This window comes from Trichoplusia ni, chromosome 7 (genome assembly GCF_003590095.1).
Source record: "Trichoplusia ni isolate ovarian cell line Hi5 chromosome 7, tn1, whole genome shotgun sequence".
NCBI classification, from domain to species: Eukaryota; Metazoa; Arthropoda; class Insecta; order Lepidoptera; family Noctuidae; genus Trichoplusia; species Trichoplusia ni.
Window position 1 is genome coordinate 3700164 of NC_039484.1, and position 18282 is coordinate 3718445.

At 35.3% G+C, this 18282-nt stretch overlaps 1 protein-coding gene across 1 annotated transcript; it reads right to left on the reverse strand.

Annotated features, from left to right (window-relative positions):
• Nucleotides 1-470: 470 nt before the first annotated feature.
• On the reverse strand, nt 471-14078 carry LOC113496242 (glycine receptor subunit alpha-2-like). Its single transcript, XM_026875411.1, has 9 exons — nt 13969-14078; nt 12178-12325; nt 11842-11924; nt 11277-11503; nt 6979-7113; nt 5171-5271; nt 4265-4425; nt 3324-3396; nt 471-2977 (listed from the first exon to the last, which is right to left on the reverse strand). Exons 1-9 carry the CDS (start codon nt 14046-14048, stop codon nt 2849-2851), a joined length of 1137 nt encoding a protein of 378 aa, XP_026731212.1. The 5' UTR covers nt 14049-14078; the 3' UTR covers nt 471-2848.
• Nucleotides 14079-18282: the final 4204 nt, after the last annotated feature.

Genomic DNA, 18282 nt, shown 5'->3' on the forward strand with positions numbered 1-18282 from the left:
TTCAACTGTCTTTTTGGCAAGAAAAACCTCATTCTGGATCCCTTTCTGAAGTCCCGTTACAGCGTGAAGACTAGAATCTACTTAATGTTGTCTAGCACAACAGAATATCTTTGATTTAGACATAAAAAAACAAGTCAATAAAACGAATAATATTATATTTATTCACATAAAACATTAATGATACATTTATTAGCTTCGATAACTATGATTTGTACATGATAATAATACAATTGTTTTATCTAAACATTCTCAAAATGTACCGAAAGAAAAATTACCGAGAAACGAAATTTAAAGAAGAGATTGAGGTACATCTCAAAACACATTTATTTACTCTCATAATCATTTGATACAAAATAAAACTGTGTAGTCCGTCGACTAGATTTCCAAAAAAATATTGGATAAGTTTTTTTTATTTCATCTCGTCAAAAACTAATGAGATACAGTGATTTAAAACATCGTGTGACGTCACTTACCAGTACGCTCTTTACTAGCAAGTGATGTTACCAGCCCCCACTACCATAAGTTTCATCATGTGCTTTTTATTATCCCTACATTTTTATGATGTGATAAAATGAAAAAAAACGTATTCAGTACTTTTTTGGAAATCTGCCCGTCTAATACCATCATGTGATCAGTTCAGACATACTTGATGCCCATCCCTTTCTGTTGCCATCACTTTACTACAAGCAAGAAGAAGAAGGCATACAATTACATACGATATTATGTAACTACGGAAAATGACTAACATATCTGTCCCTGTTCCCATTTTAGTTATATTTCGTATTCCTCGTCTAATTACTTGGTCACGTTGGGTAAATAAACGAACGATACACATTGTGCTTCATCAATTATACATCTAATGAGCCTAATTACTAAATAATATATTTGTGCATTGATAAACAGAGGACATTCTGCTGCCTTTTAAGGTTATGAGCCATTGTAGAAAAAAGACGTCACTTAACAAGAAATTATATTAATACCGGTCTGCATACGTTCCACGGTTTAGCACAGTTCTCTTTCTATATTGGATAGATCCGAGCATTGATCACCACGCTAGTTTACCGCGGGTTGGCGATTTCAGATTTCAATATTTGTAACCTTAGTTTTTGTATCCTATGTCTTTTTCACCGTTTGTCACTGGTGTCTTAGAATAATTAAGGAAGTGCATATAACTCTGAGAAAGGCTTAGTGGTAAGTATCAACGCCTGTGTTGGGATAGAACTTGGACCTCGTGGTAACAAAACCATACGCATGACTGCAAGGACAATGTTCCAAGAACGACATGACTGTGGTTTTTCAAATACTTAAGCCGAAATATTTAAATTTAGTTTCTTGTTACCATAGTAGATGTACATTTTGAGAATGTTTAGCGAATTGTCAATTAAATGATCTAATACTTATATTTAATTAAATTTGTAAAATTGATAACAGGTTATTAGATAAGTTTTATATTGTGGACCTGCAATCCCATTGCTGGGCAAAGATAATGCATGTTATGATGTTAAATTGGAAAGAAAAATGTTTTTCATTGATTTTTACCACATTTAAACCCAGTTTTGAAAGACTGATCAATATTTCGAGGTAATTTACCAAGTAAAAAACTTAAGCCCTCATATTATTTGACCATGCAATCAATCAGGTCAGCTATCCAGCTAAATGGTAAAAGTCATCACGACACACCCAACTTGCGCCATGTGCCGCGTTTTTGAACCCCACGTAACCGTATCCACAGACACTTGTCCTGACTCTAGGTGGCTTTGAGCATGTAGATACCCTGAATTTTTGTGAAACCTCCCGCTACATAAGGATTAAATTACTTGGTCAAGAAGTCGTTCATAAGAGATTCATTGATCAGAATTTTAGAAACTGAGTTCAAAACTAGCACGATTTGTAAGATGAAATAATGTGGAGGTTACTTAGTAATAAAATTGTTTTGAATTGCTTGTAAAGTATCTAACTAAACCAGCCATACTCAACCTGCGGCTGGGCCTTTAATATTGGCTCTCCCAAACACAAATTTAGTGTAAAACGATTGAAGTTTCGCTTCGTTCTTGCTTTCCCGCTAACCGCTTCCGAGGATCCCTAAATATTGTTTTGCTTATAGACCTCGACATCTAGTCAAGGGCGAGTCAAATAGTGACAAACGATTTTCATTTTTTTATTTATGTCATCAGTAAAATGTTACCCGTCCAGCTGTCATGGTTTATGATATAAAGCTTTGTGACCGACGGACGGACAGAGGACCAGACGAAAAAGCCTTAGTAATAGGTTTTAGTTTATATCCTTTGAATAAGTAAGCCCAAGAAAAGGTTGATTATGGCTGAACTAAACTATATAGATACACTAAGACACAGATCATTTAGAATCGTAAGTTAGTTTTTCGATAAGGATAAAGTTTTTTGATTCTTATAACATCCTAGATTAAGATAATATTGATACCGTGATCATTTCCAAAGAAAATAATGAAAAAGAATACAGTAATACTGAAATAGGTACATAGTAGTTATAATTTGATAAATCTTACTATCACAAAGACGATTAATAAAGAAAAAAAAATACAGCCTGGCAAAGGATTGCGTGGAAAAGCAAGAAGTATAACAAAAAAAGTATCTATTTACACTAAAAATGATTGGCTGTTTAATATCGTAGTCACCATAAAAATAAAGATGTAACTATAAAAATACAGACAAATAGATCGCACGTATGCAACGCAAATAAACTCTTAATTCAAATCATAATTCGTTCGTTGCATACGTTCAACTACAAATTAGACCTTAATCTAAAACCAATAAGAAACAAAATCGACAATATCACTACAAACAAAATATAACAGTTCTATACAAATCCATCAGATGTACTGTCCGAAGTGCGCCCAATAGATGGCGTTGAGCACTGAGAAGAGAAGTGGGAAGAAGACGCGTGAGAAACGGTCGATGTTGATGGCGCGGGTCTTGGCGCGAGCGGCCTCCGCTGCATCCTGGGGAACACAAGTATCTTCTAAAAATCAACGTTTAAAATTTATCCAACTGCTATTCTCTGCGAAGTTATAAGTACCACCTGCCATAAGCCAGATTTCTACTACAATTTAGAATTAAGCTATTTTTAGCCGCTTTTCCGCAAAAGGAGATGTGTCATAAGTTCGACGTGACAGTCTGTCTGTGGAATTATAGCTCCAGGACGAATAAAGCGATTTCAATTTTATTATTCAGTTTTTCATAAAAGGTAAATTATATGCGAGTGTTCTTAGGATGGTGAAACCTTTAACTGTCGGGGGATGTTTTAATTGTACCTTGTACGCTATAAATGTTTATGCCTTTGGTTACCTTAGGTTTTCCGGTACCATCACCTAGAACAATGTTCACCAGGCAATACTCCATTAGCGCCATGAACACGAACCTGAATAAAAATAAATGGCATTCAAACATCTAACGACACAGCTACTCTCTGCTCCTATAAGGCTTGTCAGCGGAAATATAATCTCATTGGTATTGATATTTTTGAACCGTTTGGGTTTGAAACGCTCGGGTCATAAAGATGCACGCATTCTTAATATAGAGCTCGGTAAGATTTTTGTCATTTTCACCCGTCATACAAAGTCTGGTCTGTTTTTTGCTCTAATACATATTTTTAATTGGTCAATTGTCAGTAAATTAATGTTTATTAATAGATTGACTCAAAGCAACACACATATAAGTTTGACAGACGATTCATTAACTTAACATGTTACTCATGTAACATGTAACATATTTTAATTTTTGGGATTCATATCCCAAAAATTAAAATTCAAACTTAATCCATTCATCAATTATTCCTAATTGATGAATGTGATATCCATGGTCCTAAACATTCAACAAGTGACGAGGAAATGAGACGTAAATGTAAATAATTGGGTTTTTTTACTTTCAGAGTGGAAAGAGACCTTTTTCGTTGGGAAAAGACTATGACGATGATGATGACGATTTTTGTTTTTTTTCTTAGACAGTCGTTACCGGTAGTCAGAAGCTTGAAAAGTCTGACAACGGTATCGTGTTGTCCAGGGTTGAGAAAGTCAGATAGGCAGTCGATCCTTGTAAGACATTGGTATTTAGCTGAATCCGGTTAGACTGGAAGCTGACCCCAAAATAGTCAACGGCTAGGATGATGATTATGATGATGATGAGTTCAATATTCTAGATGTAGTAGATTTTTGCTACTTATGTATTATTTAGAATTACTTAATAAACAGTTTTTCTTTTAATAGTTACGTATTTCGTTTCATACTTACACGGTACAGACTGACATGAAGGCGTCCACCGCTTTGAGATAGGACACGGGCGGCAGCTGCGCCTGCGACTTGGCGTGCTGCGTGGAGAGCGTCAGCAATGACGTCACGCCCAGCGTCACGCGCGCCGGCGCCGCGTCCGGCTTGATCCAGAAGGAAACCCACTGCGTGGATAAATAGCCTATCAATTTTACGTACTGCAAATTTAACTTGTCGAATAAGGATTCTCAAAAAAGCCATGTGAAAGTTATGGTATATTATCCTACTTGCAGATTCTGCTATTAACAATGGCCGGTGAATGAGTGGCAACCGGATTAAATTTGAAATTATTCCTATTCTCTCAAGCAGTTGGTGAATATAATAATTGGAAGTTAATTGTATTGAATTTGAGCGAACCGTCCCGTACTGAATTTCCAATTTTTTGTAGTAAAATTCTAAAGAGAATACGAAAATTGTCATTTTAAGCCAAATTTCAATCACTCATCGACCATTTTAAATAGCAGAATTGGGGCTTGTGATTAGTGACCCTGATTGCCATACCGGAGTTCTTGAGTTCGAATCTCTGGGATAATGTTTATGTGAAGAGCAAATTAATTTGCTTTGTCTGAGTGTAATTATCCATATTATAAATGTGTTTAGAAATATTTAAATAAATATGTCAGTTGTACATATTTATATATGTATATCTAAATACAAGCTTTAGTTAGTTTGAGACTAGTCAAACACTGGTACTTAACTAACTGTTAAGATACAGAACCTATCAACCTAATATAAAATGTTGTAGTTGGGCAAAGGATTAAGCAGATAATTCGTTACTTAAATTGATATTCACTAGAAACAACGTCGGAAAAAGTATTTGCTACTAAATTTTCATCACCCTCATTAAAAGATAATACACGGTTTACTTACAGACATAATGACAATGAGGCAAGTAGGTATGTAAGTGTTGAAGAGGTGATACCCGAGACGCCGCTTCAGTTTGAAGATCACTTCCAAACAAGTGAAGTTACCTGAAAGAATATTAAGAGAAGTTAGTTTACGATGCTTTTAAGAAAGCCTTCATCCTTCGTCCTTAACATTAAATCGACTTTAAAAAGAAGGAGGTTATCAATTTGTTTGTATTATTTTAAGTTTGTTACCAAGCACTATGGGAACAGATTTTGTTGATCCCTTTTTAATTCAAGGTGAAATAATTGCCATTTGGTTCCAAAAAGACATGAATTTTAGCTCAGTAATTTTTAATTTGTAGTCGACGTTTTATTTTTTAAACAATGTTCTATGTTAAGCAATCACAATTTTTTATGGCTTTTGCTGAAACCACACCTAAATACGTCCCTTTTTCTATTGCGGGATTGCTGGTAAAGATTTCTTACCGAGCCAGCAACACCCTTTTACATTTTTTTCTTATAAACCTATTAAGTATCAAATAAATAAACAAAGGCAAAAAGGCTATTTATCATCATAGTGTACCACTATTCACTTTTATTTTTGATGATTAAATGTTTAGTGATTTTCTTCTGTTTCACTGATTTGCATGTACGATTCGTTTTTCTATTAATTGTCTCTGAATTTAAAAAACTGAAAATTTCAGAACATTAAGACACTCATTAATCTTAAAGCCGTTTGTCAATAGATTACAAAATTCCTGAAGCTATCCATTAGCCCACGAACAGGCGTCAGTAAATTTTTATGGTATAGACACTAACAGTCTCTCATAACCTTAATCTGAAGTAACCTAGTTCCATTTTGATAATCTTCTAGCTTAGCAAGAGCTGAAATTCAAATGTCAAATGAGGTTTAAGAGGGATTTGGAGATAGTTTGATCCATTTGACCTTAAACTGCCTTTTATAGTTGTTACGTATACCTACTGTCATAAATCAACATTTTTTTTTTAAGTTACTAGTTGTTTCCCGCGGATTTGCCTGCTACGAATCTAAAAAATCCCATGGGAACATGATATCTGGATACAAGCTAATCTATGTGTTAATCCTGGTTATAACCTATATGTGTACCAAGTTTTATCTAAATCCGTTCAGTGGATTTGCGTAAAAGAGGAACAAGCATCCATACGTTCATATACATACAATACACACCTTTAGCGTTTATAATATTAGGAATTCATATTTTTATGTGAAGACGTTTCAGATAGTCTTATAGTTGACGATGCGTTTATAAAGGATTGAAGCTGACATTAGTATCGATTATCACGCCTTTTTCAATCCACGATCGATCATCAATCGCATATAATTTTATAGTAACGAAGCAAGCATCCCAAGCACAGTTCTTAATGTGCATGGTACCAGAGAACAAATCTAAATAAATAAATGTTTTTATTTACGGAACTAAAATAACTAACTCACTAACTAACATTCTTGTATGTCTGTCTGTCAAAACCCCCTTTTTTCAGGATGCGCTTAGCGCGGGAGTCATTTAGCTGTAGGATGTAAAGAGTCGAGTGGTAGAAGTCACCATGACTAACGTACTGTGCACGACAAGCACACGTGTGTGCATTTGTGTGGTCTACGAATGCTTATTCTGAGTCTAGGTGTCTCTGTGCATGTGACTTGAGGGTACGTACCGTAAAGATCGTATTTAAGAAAAAGATAGTCAAAAGCCTATTGAAAAAAATATCCTTTTACAAAATTATCATCTAGTATAATAAATGTAAAATTTCAGCCCAGACGAAAACAAGAAAAGCTAATGATTCAAATCTTACCAGTAGAGTACACCTGCGTACAGTCAGCTGTGGTGTTCTGCACCAGCTCCAGTTGGGGCAGTTCGATGTTCTCGTCCACCACCAGAGGCACGTCAGGGTCCCACTGGAAGATCAGGTCGTCGGTGGTGTGCGATACTGAGGGTAGAAGAGGAGTATTGTTAGACGGTTGCTGTAGGTTCAACCCTGAGGAAACCAATCTCACTGAAAGCAACGTTTTGAGGGACAAATATTTGTGACCTTCGAATGCTTGTACCAGATCTGGGTGCCTTTGTGTATGTGGCTTGAATGTTTGTGAAAACCCCCGCGCCACAAATACTAATATACTCAATGCGGCAGTCGTCTTTTAGAAAAAAAGAACTCTCGTTTGCAACGGATTGCCCTACGTGTGCTATTTTCCAAAGAATCACCTGCATCAAGAGGTGATGTTAAAGCCCCTGTTTGGACAATTCTATTTTGAGTTTAAAATGCCATCATTACTTCTAATCTTTACATAAAATGAAACAAACCGTTTTTGGCCCGTGTTTAAAATACCATTAAATAAACCCTTGCCCTTATTAACATGCATTTGTGCATTTTCTCATGTGATTGATTATGTGACTCCGTACATAGTTTAGTGACAAATGTTTTTTTTACAACTTTTAAAATACAAATATAAGCTGCCAGAACATGAAGAAATCATATTATTAATTTCTGGTGCAAACAACTCTACCTTTTTCTACAACTTTCATATTCCTAATTGTTTTTAAAGTGATACAATTAGTTCTAACTTTAGTGGAAACAGATATTTGTAATGACCACCTACCCTTGAGCTATTAAAGATTATTTCCCAAAAAACTGTATAAAAAATAAACAGAATGACATAGAAAGCTTTAAAACTGAAGATGAAGGACTCAAAAAATGAGGCTCTTTCACAAAACGCGGCCTCAGAGTGTGACGTCATTAGCAGTGCTTGTAAGTGTCAAAGCCTCAAAGGCAGGTTGTTAGTACCCGAGCACTTGGGATCAGGGTTTACGGTGTCCGCAGTTTTAATGAACCTTCAGTTTTATGGATAAGCCTTGAAAGATTTGTGAGAACGTCTGAAATTTGATGGATTGTCCTTTGGTCGGTGTGATGATGATTTTTATAGAAACTGTAGCTGTTTTGATGAGAGAAAAAGAAATAAATCTACAGATAAATAGTACTGGTAGATTTCACAAAGGTTTAGAAAATTATTACTCAAACGTACTGATAATGAACTTAAATAGTCACAAAACCATCTGCAAATCCATCGAATATCCTCAAACTAAAACAAGACTACATAGGTCTCTCTCGCGAATCATAATAAGAACGTGATAACGTTCGTGAACGTGGACGTCATAATCATAAAAAGTATTACAAGTCAGACTCGGAACGCTGAGGGTTCCATACAAAAAGGCTGAAAATTAACAAATCGGTGGGCTACATATAAATTGTGGGTTCCCACAATCGAATGTATTTGAAATTCCTTACCAAATTTATAAACGAAACAAAGTGTCTTTATTTAAGTATTTGTTGTTATAGCGCAACAGATAATCGACAAATAATCTGCGAAATTTTGATTCATAAGATACAGCATGGTGGCGGACGGACGGACAGACGGCACATCCAAAGTAATAGGTAGGTACGGTTCCGTTTATACTCTTTGGGCATGAAAACCTAAATAGAATGACAAAATAATGGAGAGCGCGAGTTCTTAACCCAGCTCTGGGCAAATTAAGACAATAAACAATAACAATACTACTAATATCACTCTTTACAACATTCTCTCTTAATACGAAACCAAGAAAAACGTTCCATCTCGTCTACAAAGTCAAAGCAACGTTAATTAGAACGGTACATTTCGCGTTACTTCATTAGTGGGAAAGGAATGCTTTCAAATTGTAACTACGTTTGACGACTCGTTTTATCGTTACTGATTAAATTCAGGACTTTGACAAAGTAACTTGTTGCTAGGTAAAATTGTTATAGGTAGTTTAGTAGAAAACATAATTATTACATTTAGCTCGCATAATATAAAGTTTAAATTCCATTAAAAGAGAATTAAAGTAATTGGTCTGGTTGTTGTTTTTTTCAGAAGCTGCTAAGACGGAAGGATGAAAAGAAAGAAGAGAAAGAAGAATATGGCAGGATGAGCTCGATAACTTCTTGTCAAAACTGGCCTATTTTTCGCCATAGACCGGTATGAATTGAAATTAGGGAAGGGAGATCTTTGACCTGCAGTGGGACAGTTAAGACTTGTTATAATCATAATGATAAATATTCTTTAAGTAGACAATTTACCGATGAGGAAACCCAAGAGTGACTACCGCCATACAAATTCAAAGCAACGCGTTATGGGTCGCCTCAAGTACGAAGTCCCATTGAAGTACATGTCGAACGATATCGCAGATATAATACAAAATTCAATCATTAAACCCTATAACAACGAACACGAAAAAGATAAGAAAGTATCTACTAACCCACCTCCTAAAGCTAAGAGATTCCCCAATAACCTATACTATCTCCCAAATCTGACCTCGAAAGCGCATCTCTGAAGAAATCGAAACTTAACGGTTCTCCACGAAACGCACTCTAGCTTCAAGTGCATCACAGAAGCATCACTTTCCACTTTCCCCGTCGGGCCTATTTATAGCCCCCCCCCCCTGATCACGATAAGAAGCAGCTGAGTTGACGACCCTTGAGGACCCTCAAGTCTACTTGGCCCACATTTAGAAGCCTCTTGAGCCTGTAATTTTTTTGTAGCACACGCCAAACTTTACTTAGGTTTTATATTGTTTGGTATTTGAGTTGTTTTGAGATTTGGGGGGTACATTTTGAAGATGGTGATTCTGATCCGTTTTAAACTTATCTTTTTTAAATATTGTTTTGTTGAAAGTAGCTTTGCCGTTGTTATTGGAGACAGAAAGTGGGTGTGTTTTAAATTGTAATTTATTTTACAATGAACTCTTCGCTGTAATACTGCAAGATAACTTTCTATTGTTTGGTAAGATATAATCATTTTATTATTTGGATGGCAATCATCTTTGCCAATATACTTACTTTGGTGACTTTTAAAATAAAAAAATATGTGAATAAATTATTTTGTTGCGTCTGCAATCAAATTCGGTTAACTTATCTTATTGCAAATCATCATTATACATTTAATCAAATAATAGTTAAGCCATTCGACATCAGAATTAGTTCAAGATAAAAGAAAGAAAAGAATCAATTCGAATTATACAACAACAAAAACTTGTTGTGTAACCACATAATTGCTTATCAAACCAAGAAACTACCATACCAAAATCAATACCTATCCCCAGCAACGAACAAAACGCCAACTATTCAATTCTAAAAGCCAAGTTCAAAATCTATAGACATAGCCCGTCTAAGCATAAAAATATATTCGAGAGCTCTCGGCCGTCTCGTTATACCCTGAGCGGCTCTCGGGACGCGCCGACACAGCCACTTACTATTCTAATTATAATCTATGTTTGACATTTTGTATAAGGCTGTGGTGCTTTGATCTTCATGATGTGGGATTAGATCGTATCAACCTTGGTTTTGATAGTGATTGGTGGGGTGGTGGAGAAAAAGTGTAATGTTTTTGGGTCCGCATTGTACAATGTAGTCATCGTGTAGTTACTGCAATAATTGTTTGATTCATGTAACCAAATGGATTTATTTATAAACTTTTTGTATGAAAACAAATGAATAGTTGTTGTTTGTGAGAACAAAGAGTTTAGTAATGATGTTTGAACAAAAAACTTTTGAAAACTAGTGTGGCAGCTACGACTTTTGCTACGAAATTCGTAGCAAATTAATTTCGTTGCATATACCAAGGTTATCAATAACACTAAAATTAATGATAACAAGTATTAAAAAAGTAACTATTTTGATTGCACTAGTGGTTGTGGTCAACACGAACCCCACCGTGCGCGACGTGTTGCGGGATCGATCTCCACGTAGAACAAGCGTTTGTGTGATCCACGAATGCTTGTCTTTCTCTATGTGCATATTAGCTGCATGTTTCTGAGCCTCAAAGATAATATTCCTTCTTCAAAACAAAAGTTATATGTAGTGTTATAGTTAGCGTAGCTCATATAACTTTAATCTCAATGATACAAACTTTAGTTAACGAGACAATATTTACTCTTAGAAATGGCGTTACGCTCCTAACTAGAACGCACTTCTTATGCACCTAGTGATTTCACTAAGTTTTCAATTCTCATCACTTTTTCAGGACTCTCCCAAACAAATGTACCTCAAATCCAAAATCAGAAAATTCAAGTAACACTCACAGCTCTCCATCTGCAGCTTACACTCCTGTGTATCATGAGGATAGATGAGGAAGTTCATCGCACAGGACAGCCTCAGCGTCAGCTTCACCATGTAAAGTATTGTCTTCTCCTTGGACAACCACACGTAATGATTGGGGATGGTCATCGTCTGGAATGTGACCGACTTGGCGTTCTTGAAGAAGGAGTCTGGTCTCCACATGTGCTTCAGCCAGTCGACTTCTAGAAGCCTGTAATGTGAGGTGGTTAGTAGGTATAGGAAGCTTGCTGCTAGGGAGATTATTGTGCCGTATTTTTCTCTTGAAGGAGCACTTAGGAAGAGGTGAAGAGTCGGAGAATTTTGGTGTGATCCATTGTAATTTGACGTTAAAAATATTAATCTACATAATTTGAATTCGAAGCTTTTACAAAACTGTTTTGCCTTTTTGCTTCCTTACAGCCGTATGAAGGAGTGAGGCATAGTCAAATGTCAAAGTTTATATTATAGCAATATATTATATCAACTATTGCCTTTGTTAACACATTTAACTTGACATAAAAAGTTTTGAGTTATATAAAAAATTGTTACCTGTACTCAGTAGTCATATTTTCGGGTAATCTTAAACGATGGTCCTTCCAGGTTTGAGCAAAAAATATATCAGCAGCATACGTCTATAACAACAGATAGTATTTAATATTTTTATCCGTTCGTAAAGTTATTATTAGATGGCTATTAATTTAGCAATCGTGGAAGGATTTGGGGGAGGCCTTTTCCCAGCTGTGGGATACAGTGGGCTGCGTGACAGAGAAAAAAAAGCACTACAGTTACGTAGACCAGTTGGTGAAGATGATGAAGACGTTAACTTGTGTTATTTTGTTTCGGAGAATCACCGTGGGTTTGAGAGGTGGAACTTCAGAATCTTACCATGGAGGTTTCATCAATAGAGTCTAAGCCCATGACGGTGACGTGAAAGTTGACGATCGTCGGCTGTTCATTGATCTTCGGCGGCCGCATCTTGTCATACAACCGAGGGTCCTCCGGCAGCAAGTCTTGGAAGGTCAGGAGAGTAGATCTGGTTCAAGAGAAGAATATTTAGTTATACCTGTTATTCCTTCACTATAATTTTTTTCTTATTGTTATTTGTACTTATTATAATTCGTTCTTTTTTCTGTACCTACTCGTATATGCGTTAAAAGATCGCGAATCAATGCTTTTTCTTTCTTTTTCTATATTATGTTTACTTTATGTGTGGTCTCTTCACTTAGCCTAATCGGCGGCTTTGTTTGACTTTTTCACTAGACACTTTAGTGAGACATTTACAAACTACTTCCAGGCGCCGAAGTTTGTAAAACTGGAAATAAATCTGAGTGTCCTTTGCTCCCGATGGGTATAAAATTCTCTATAAAACTGAAAAAAAAATCAGCCTTACCAAAAGTCATTATGTCAAGTAACAAAAATATTTTTCAAATTAAAACTACTGACCTACAGAATGACTATTTCACGTAATTAACAAAATCAGTTCATACATCCCGAAATTCTGAGGTCACAAAAAAAATATAAAAAAACAGACGAATTGAGAACCTCCACCTTTTTGAAACGATTGAAAATACCTAATTACTTAACAATTTTCGTGCTTCACAGGACAAAATGCGTATCTAAAAATACTCTTTACCCTCAAAACATACTTTTTATATTTCTTTCTTTTCATACAAAACAATGGCATTCTCATGACCCCTCGCTATATTTAGATCTGGCTTGACATCTGGTTTACGAACGTTTAGCTTATTAAAAATGGATGAATTTGGACCAAAACATTGAATGTCATATTTTTTTGTTTGTATATATGTTGAGGTCGTCCTAAAATAATATATGTATGGCTTCTACTAGCTGTTGCTTACATACAAGTAGCTGTTACATACAAATCGAAAATGACCGGAAGGAAAAATAAAATCGGGTTAGATGTGTTAATTCTGGTTATAAACTATCTGTGTACTAAGATTCGTTTCAATGGGTTCATTGGATTTTGTTTTTGCGCATATAAACTTTCGCGTTTATAATATTGTAAAAGTGAGAGTATATGTTAGTTTTTGGGTTCCGCACTCAAATGGGTAAAAGGAGACACTATTAGTAAGTCTTCGCTGCTTGTTACGTGACAGCTGAAAGTTCCAAAAATAGGTATTTCAGGGACTTTTATTACGGAACTCTACGCTCGCGAGTTCTATTCGTACTTGGCCGGTTCTTTTGTGTAATTTCTGTGATCTTAGAAGATTTATTTGCTTCTGTGATCTTATTTTAAATGCAATTTGAAAATTAAACAGAAATCGGGAATTAGCTTTTTAAAATAAATGATTGAAGTAACTGTCAAAAAAACCGCTACGCATTAAATTATATTGTTTTTGCATTTTAAAGCAACTTACAAGATACGCGGTTAGGATAGGTAACTAGAAAAACTATAATCCAGAAAATCAAAATTTATTTGTAACTTCATGTAAAAATAAGTAAATGCCATTCAACTATTCTTTCACAAACAAAATGCATAAACTTAGTTTCGGGACTCGAACCCGTTTCGCTGCAACCGCGGCAAGTAAGATTGCCAATCACTACTATTCCTACGTGCCTATGAGTACTGAAATTAAGGGAAATGTTTGTTATTATTATTGTAAAACATAAAGATATATGTATTCATTATTATTATTAAATAAATTAAATACTTACTGAGCATAACACAGGTCTGTAGCTCCAAGCCATAGTCGAAGAAGCACTGTTGTTACCCACAACAGCTTCTCAGCAGCCATCTTGGATTCGATATTAAAAAATATCGATTTTTAAAACATTTTATATTTGCTTTTGTATATTAATTTAAATAAAAATTTAATGTCTACATAATTGTTGATTGATTTTATAACTAAATTATTTATTTTTATAATTTAGAATATTACCGAAACCGTTTCTTATTTTTAAATTTTAAATACGTTTTTAACATTTTAGAGCATAATAAGAACTGCTTTTTAAACTATCTATTGTTTATTTATTGTAATCGAAAACTGATTATTTTTTCTTTAATGTCACTCGATGAAAAAAGCGCGCATTATTTTGACAGGTGACGAGTAAAGCGCGGGAAACAGTTATGACGGAGTCGCCGGGAAAAATAACGCAATGACCAACGGGATGCGTTTTAAATTTTGTGACATGCGCATTGATTTACATGTTTGATAGACTTCAAGCTATGTGCATTGCTGGTTATGTTCTTCACGTCGGATTTGCATAACGTTTGGAGCTAGCAATGTAGGGCGCGTAAAATTAATGATTACTTATTGTTTGAAATATGTTACGGAGATTATTTTTATGTTTTTTAAATGCCGCATGTTTTATAGTTAATAGGCAACCCTGTTCCTTTTATACATAATATGTTAAGATTAGATGCTTAATACATTGCAAAAAAAGTTTTATGAAATTTAGAACGCACTTATGTTGAACCGTTTTTTTTTGTAATCTTTATTAATATTTAAGGGGTATGGAAACGTCAAACCCATTGTACCTTCTACCAAATTTACTTACACGCTATTGAACGTTAACATCTGTTAAACCGTTGTAATTGCAATAACAAAACTGTTAGGCACTTAACCACACGAAGTTATTTTGTAATTGTAGAATATTGAGATTTTCCACAATACTACATAATTATTATTCCTTAGCAATACAAATGATCATTTCGATATTAACCTAAGCAAGGTACATTGAGAATTTCACCCAAAATTCCTTTTCCTAAATATTGGCATCATAAAAACCAAATAATCCAGTAGGTACCTAAACATCTTAGTTCAGTGGTTAAAAATCAATAATACCTACTTAATACGTAATACACTGCTGACGATTTCACCCTGGTTTCCTTGAGGGGGGGGAGGGGGCGGTCGACAGCTCTTGAGCACGATGCGGTCAAACGCTTCGCCAGTATTTGTACGATATTTCTTAAGAGCTGGTATTACCAAAAAGGATTTTATGTATAAGTATGAATAGAAATTCTATTTGAATTTTTGGACGTCGTTTATTAAAGTAAGTGGGGCTATTTGTGGCTTGCGTACCTCTTAATATTTCGGTCAATTGGGTTATAATTAAGACTATTTTCGATTCAGTAAAACCGTTCAAAGGCTTTTGTGCGTACTTTTTTTAAAGAACCTTTTTTGTTATAAGATGGAGTACAATATAATAGTTATGTAGTTAACTTTGCTGTTACTACAGATTACCGTTTGAAATTATTTAATGCATACCTATGTAAGACTGTAGATATAGGAAAAAAAACGAACAAATTTCGCTCAAATAAACACTTTTTCGTCCACTCTTTACCGGTTTTAAAGTGCTCAACAGTGAAACAGAAAACAGCGAAGAAAACTTCAGAGCACGGTGCACGGTGCGCGATGAGTAATTTCAACCTATGATCGAAGACAGGTCTTCTAAATCACAGTTTCTACGAGTTTTATTTACTAAGATCGTAATATCAGCTCTATACCCCAGCATCAGGAGTGGCTCTACGTGTTCAAGCCGGCATTGGGCCGCAGACCACGTGGAACAATAACCGAGGCCTCGCTTGGCAATTTTAGATGCAGCAACTGCCAATTTTCGTGGAAGAAAAAGAGTCATTTCTGTTTTTACCCGACTGCCAAAGAAGGAGGGTAATGTTTTTCGAGTGTATGTAAGTATGTATGTATGTCTTTTCCTTTGTGACCTCCTGTAGCCTAAACGGCTTGATGGATTTTGATGTATGAGGTATCGTTAGATTTGTCTTGATTACGGGAGTGTCATAGGATACATTTTATCCTAAAAGTCCCACAGGATAAAGACATAATAATATTTTTTCTAAATTTCCCTTTAAAAAAATATGTATGCGGTATCATTAGATTCATTTCAATCACGGGAGTAATTAATATAGGATACGTTTTTTCTCAAAATTCCCACGGGAACATGTTAATTCTGCGTCAACGCAAAGCAACTCATGCGTTAGCAAGCAAAAAGATAGGGCGTGGCCTGGCATGCGGCGCGCGGCGCGGTGCGGAGGGGGATATGCTCGAGTATACAGCCCGAATGCGGGCACACGCATAAGGGCACACGTCGTTGACGGTCGTCTCTAAATAGCGATTTTTTCGATACTGCCCGCCCGTAATCTAAAGCCAAATGTCGTCGAAATAATTTAAAATGGTACTTACATATACATAGTCTTCTACATCTACAACATTTTCGTTAAATAAAAACAGCTAAAAAGTTATAAATAAAAAAATTATTATTAGAAAAACAAAATACCCGACTGCACACTAAAAAAAGAGTAAAACAAGCCCCACAATAATATTGATCAATCAAATGCTAAAAACTAATTATGTAATACCGTTTAAACAATACCTATATTAAAAGCATCGCAGGCGGGGACCACCTTGACCGCCACCAACGAAAATTCTGCTAAATGGTGCACAACCGAAATGACTATAAATAAGCCTCTGTTGGTCCCCGCCTGCGATGCTTTCCATCAACATTTATAAATTATATTCAGTAAATTTGTATTCAAAATAAGTTTCTGTTTATTTAACTATCGATTAAGAACACATATTGTAGTGTATTTTAATATAGGTATTGTTTAAACGGTATTACATAATTATTTTTTAGCATTTGATTGATCAATATTATTGTGGGGCTTGTTTTACTCTTTTTTTAGTGTGCAGTCGGGTATTTTGTTTTTTTAATAATAATTTTTTTATTGTACCTACCATATTTCTTACTGAGAAACCGTAGAACCTTTGAATCTTTTGAAAGAATTAAAAGAGTCCTCTTTCTATCATATTTATATGTAGATACCTGTAAATCCTTAGCTTTTAAATCCACTACTATTTGTCCCTCAGGGCCAAGAAGATTTAAATCGATATTTGTCTAGGCAAGGAACACTTATTAAAAATTGACATTTGATAATTGATATCCTGAAATTTTAACAATCTCCAGATGACTCTAAATTGTAAATAAGTTTTTGAAATCTCATAAGGGATGAGCTACAGAAAATGGCAAAACGTCGTCCGGAGAATCGATAAGTACTTGAAAAGCATTCAAGTGACCGAAAAGCTAAGTAGGACGATGCATACATACTTTTGGAAAATACATAGACCCCTTAAAATATCTAGTATGACAGCGGCATTTGCAGACACACCTAATTTTAACTAGACATCGGTCCGATCTACTTAGGTTGTACGACAGGCACTAAAAAGCCGAAACTACAATTTTTTTAATCGAAAAATTATAATAGTCGACTATCATATCGTTAAATAAATATTTAACACCTTCCACACAACGCCATCAAGCTTCAAACTAAGCAAAGCTAGTATTAGGAGTACTAGACATACTTATATACTTCTACATACCTAGATATTATAGACAAACCAACAGTCACTTAGACACCACAAAAGATCATGTTCATCACACAAACATTCATCCTGAGTGGGAATCGAACCCAAATCCTCCGGTATAGCAGTCAGGGCCCCTAACTACTAGACCAACAGGCCAGTCAATTTGCCACTGACTCAAGGGATGATCTATAAATACTAGCATGTCAATGAACCGCCCTAATAGGGATCAAGTCCCTGTCTCTTGTGCCGGAGACTGTATCAGATAAGGAGTCCCATTAGTTTTACGTTCGACCTACTTGGAGAGGCTTCTCGGTCAAGAGGCTGCGGTAGTTGGTGTGATTTGGTGTAGCTGAAGAATATGTGAAGACAGTATTCTTATTTGATTGGTGTGGTGCGTTTTGTTAAGATAGTAATGGTAAACTGGTTAAGAGAATTCGTACTGTACAAATATTCACATGTCAAATTTATAATTGTACAAATAGTAGTTAAATTGTATTAATTTGCCTTAATACTAGGGTTCCACTGTTACCCTTTGTGAAACAGGAGTTCAATGTATTTATCCCGAATGCTATTCAGAGAATAAAGATTTGATTCGTCAAAAAATAAAAAACTACATCCTGTTGCGATGATTCTGTGTTAGAGGAGAAAA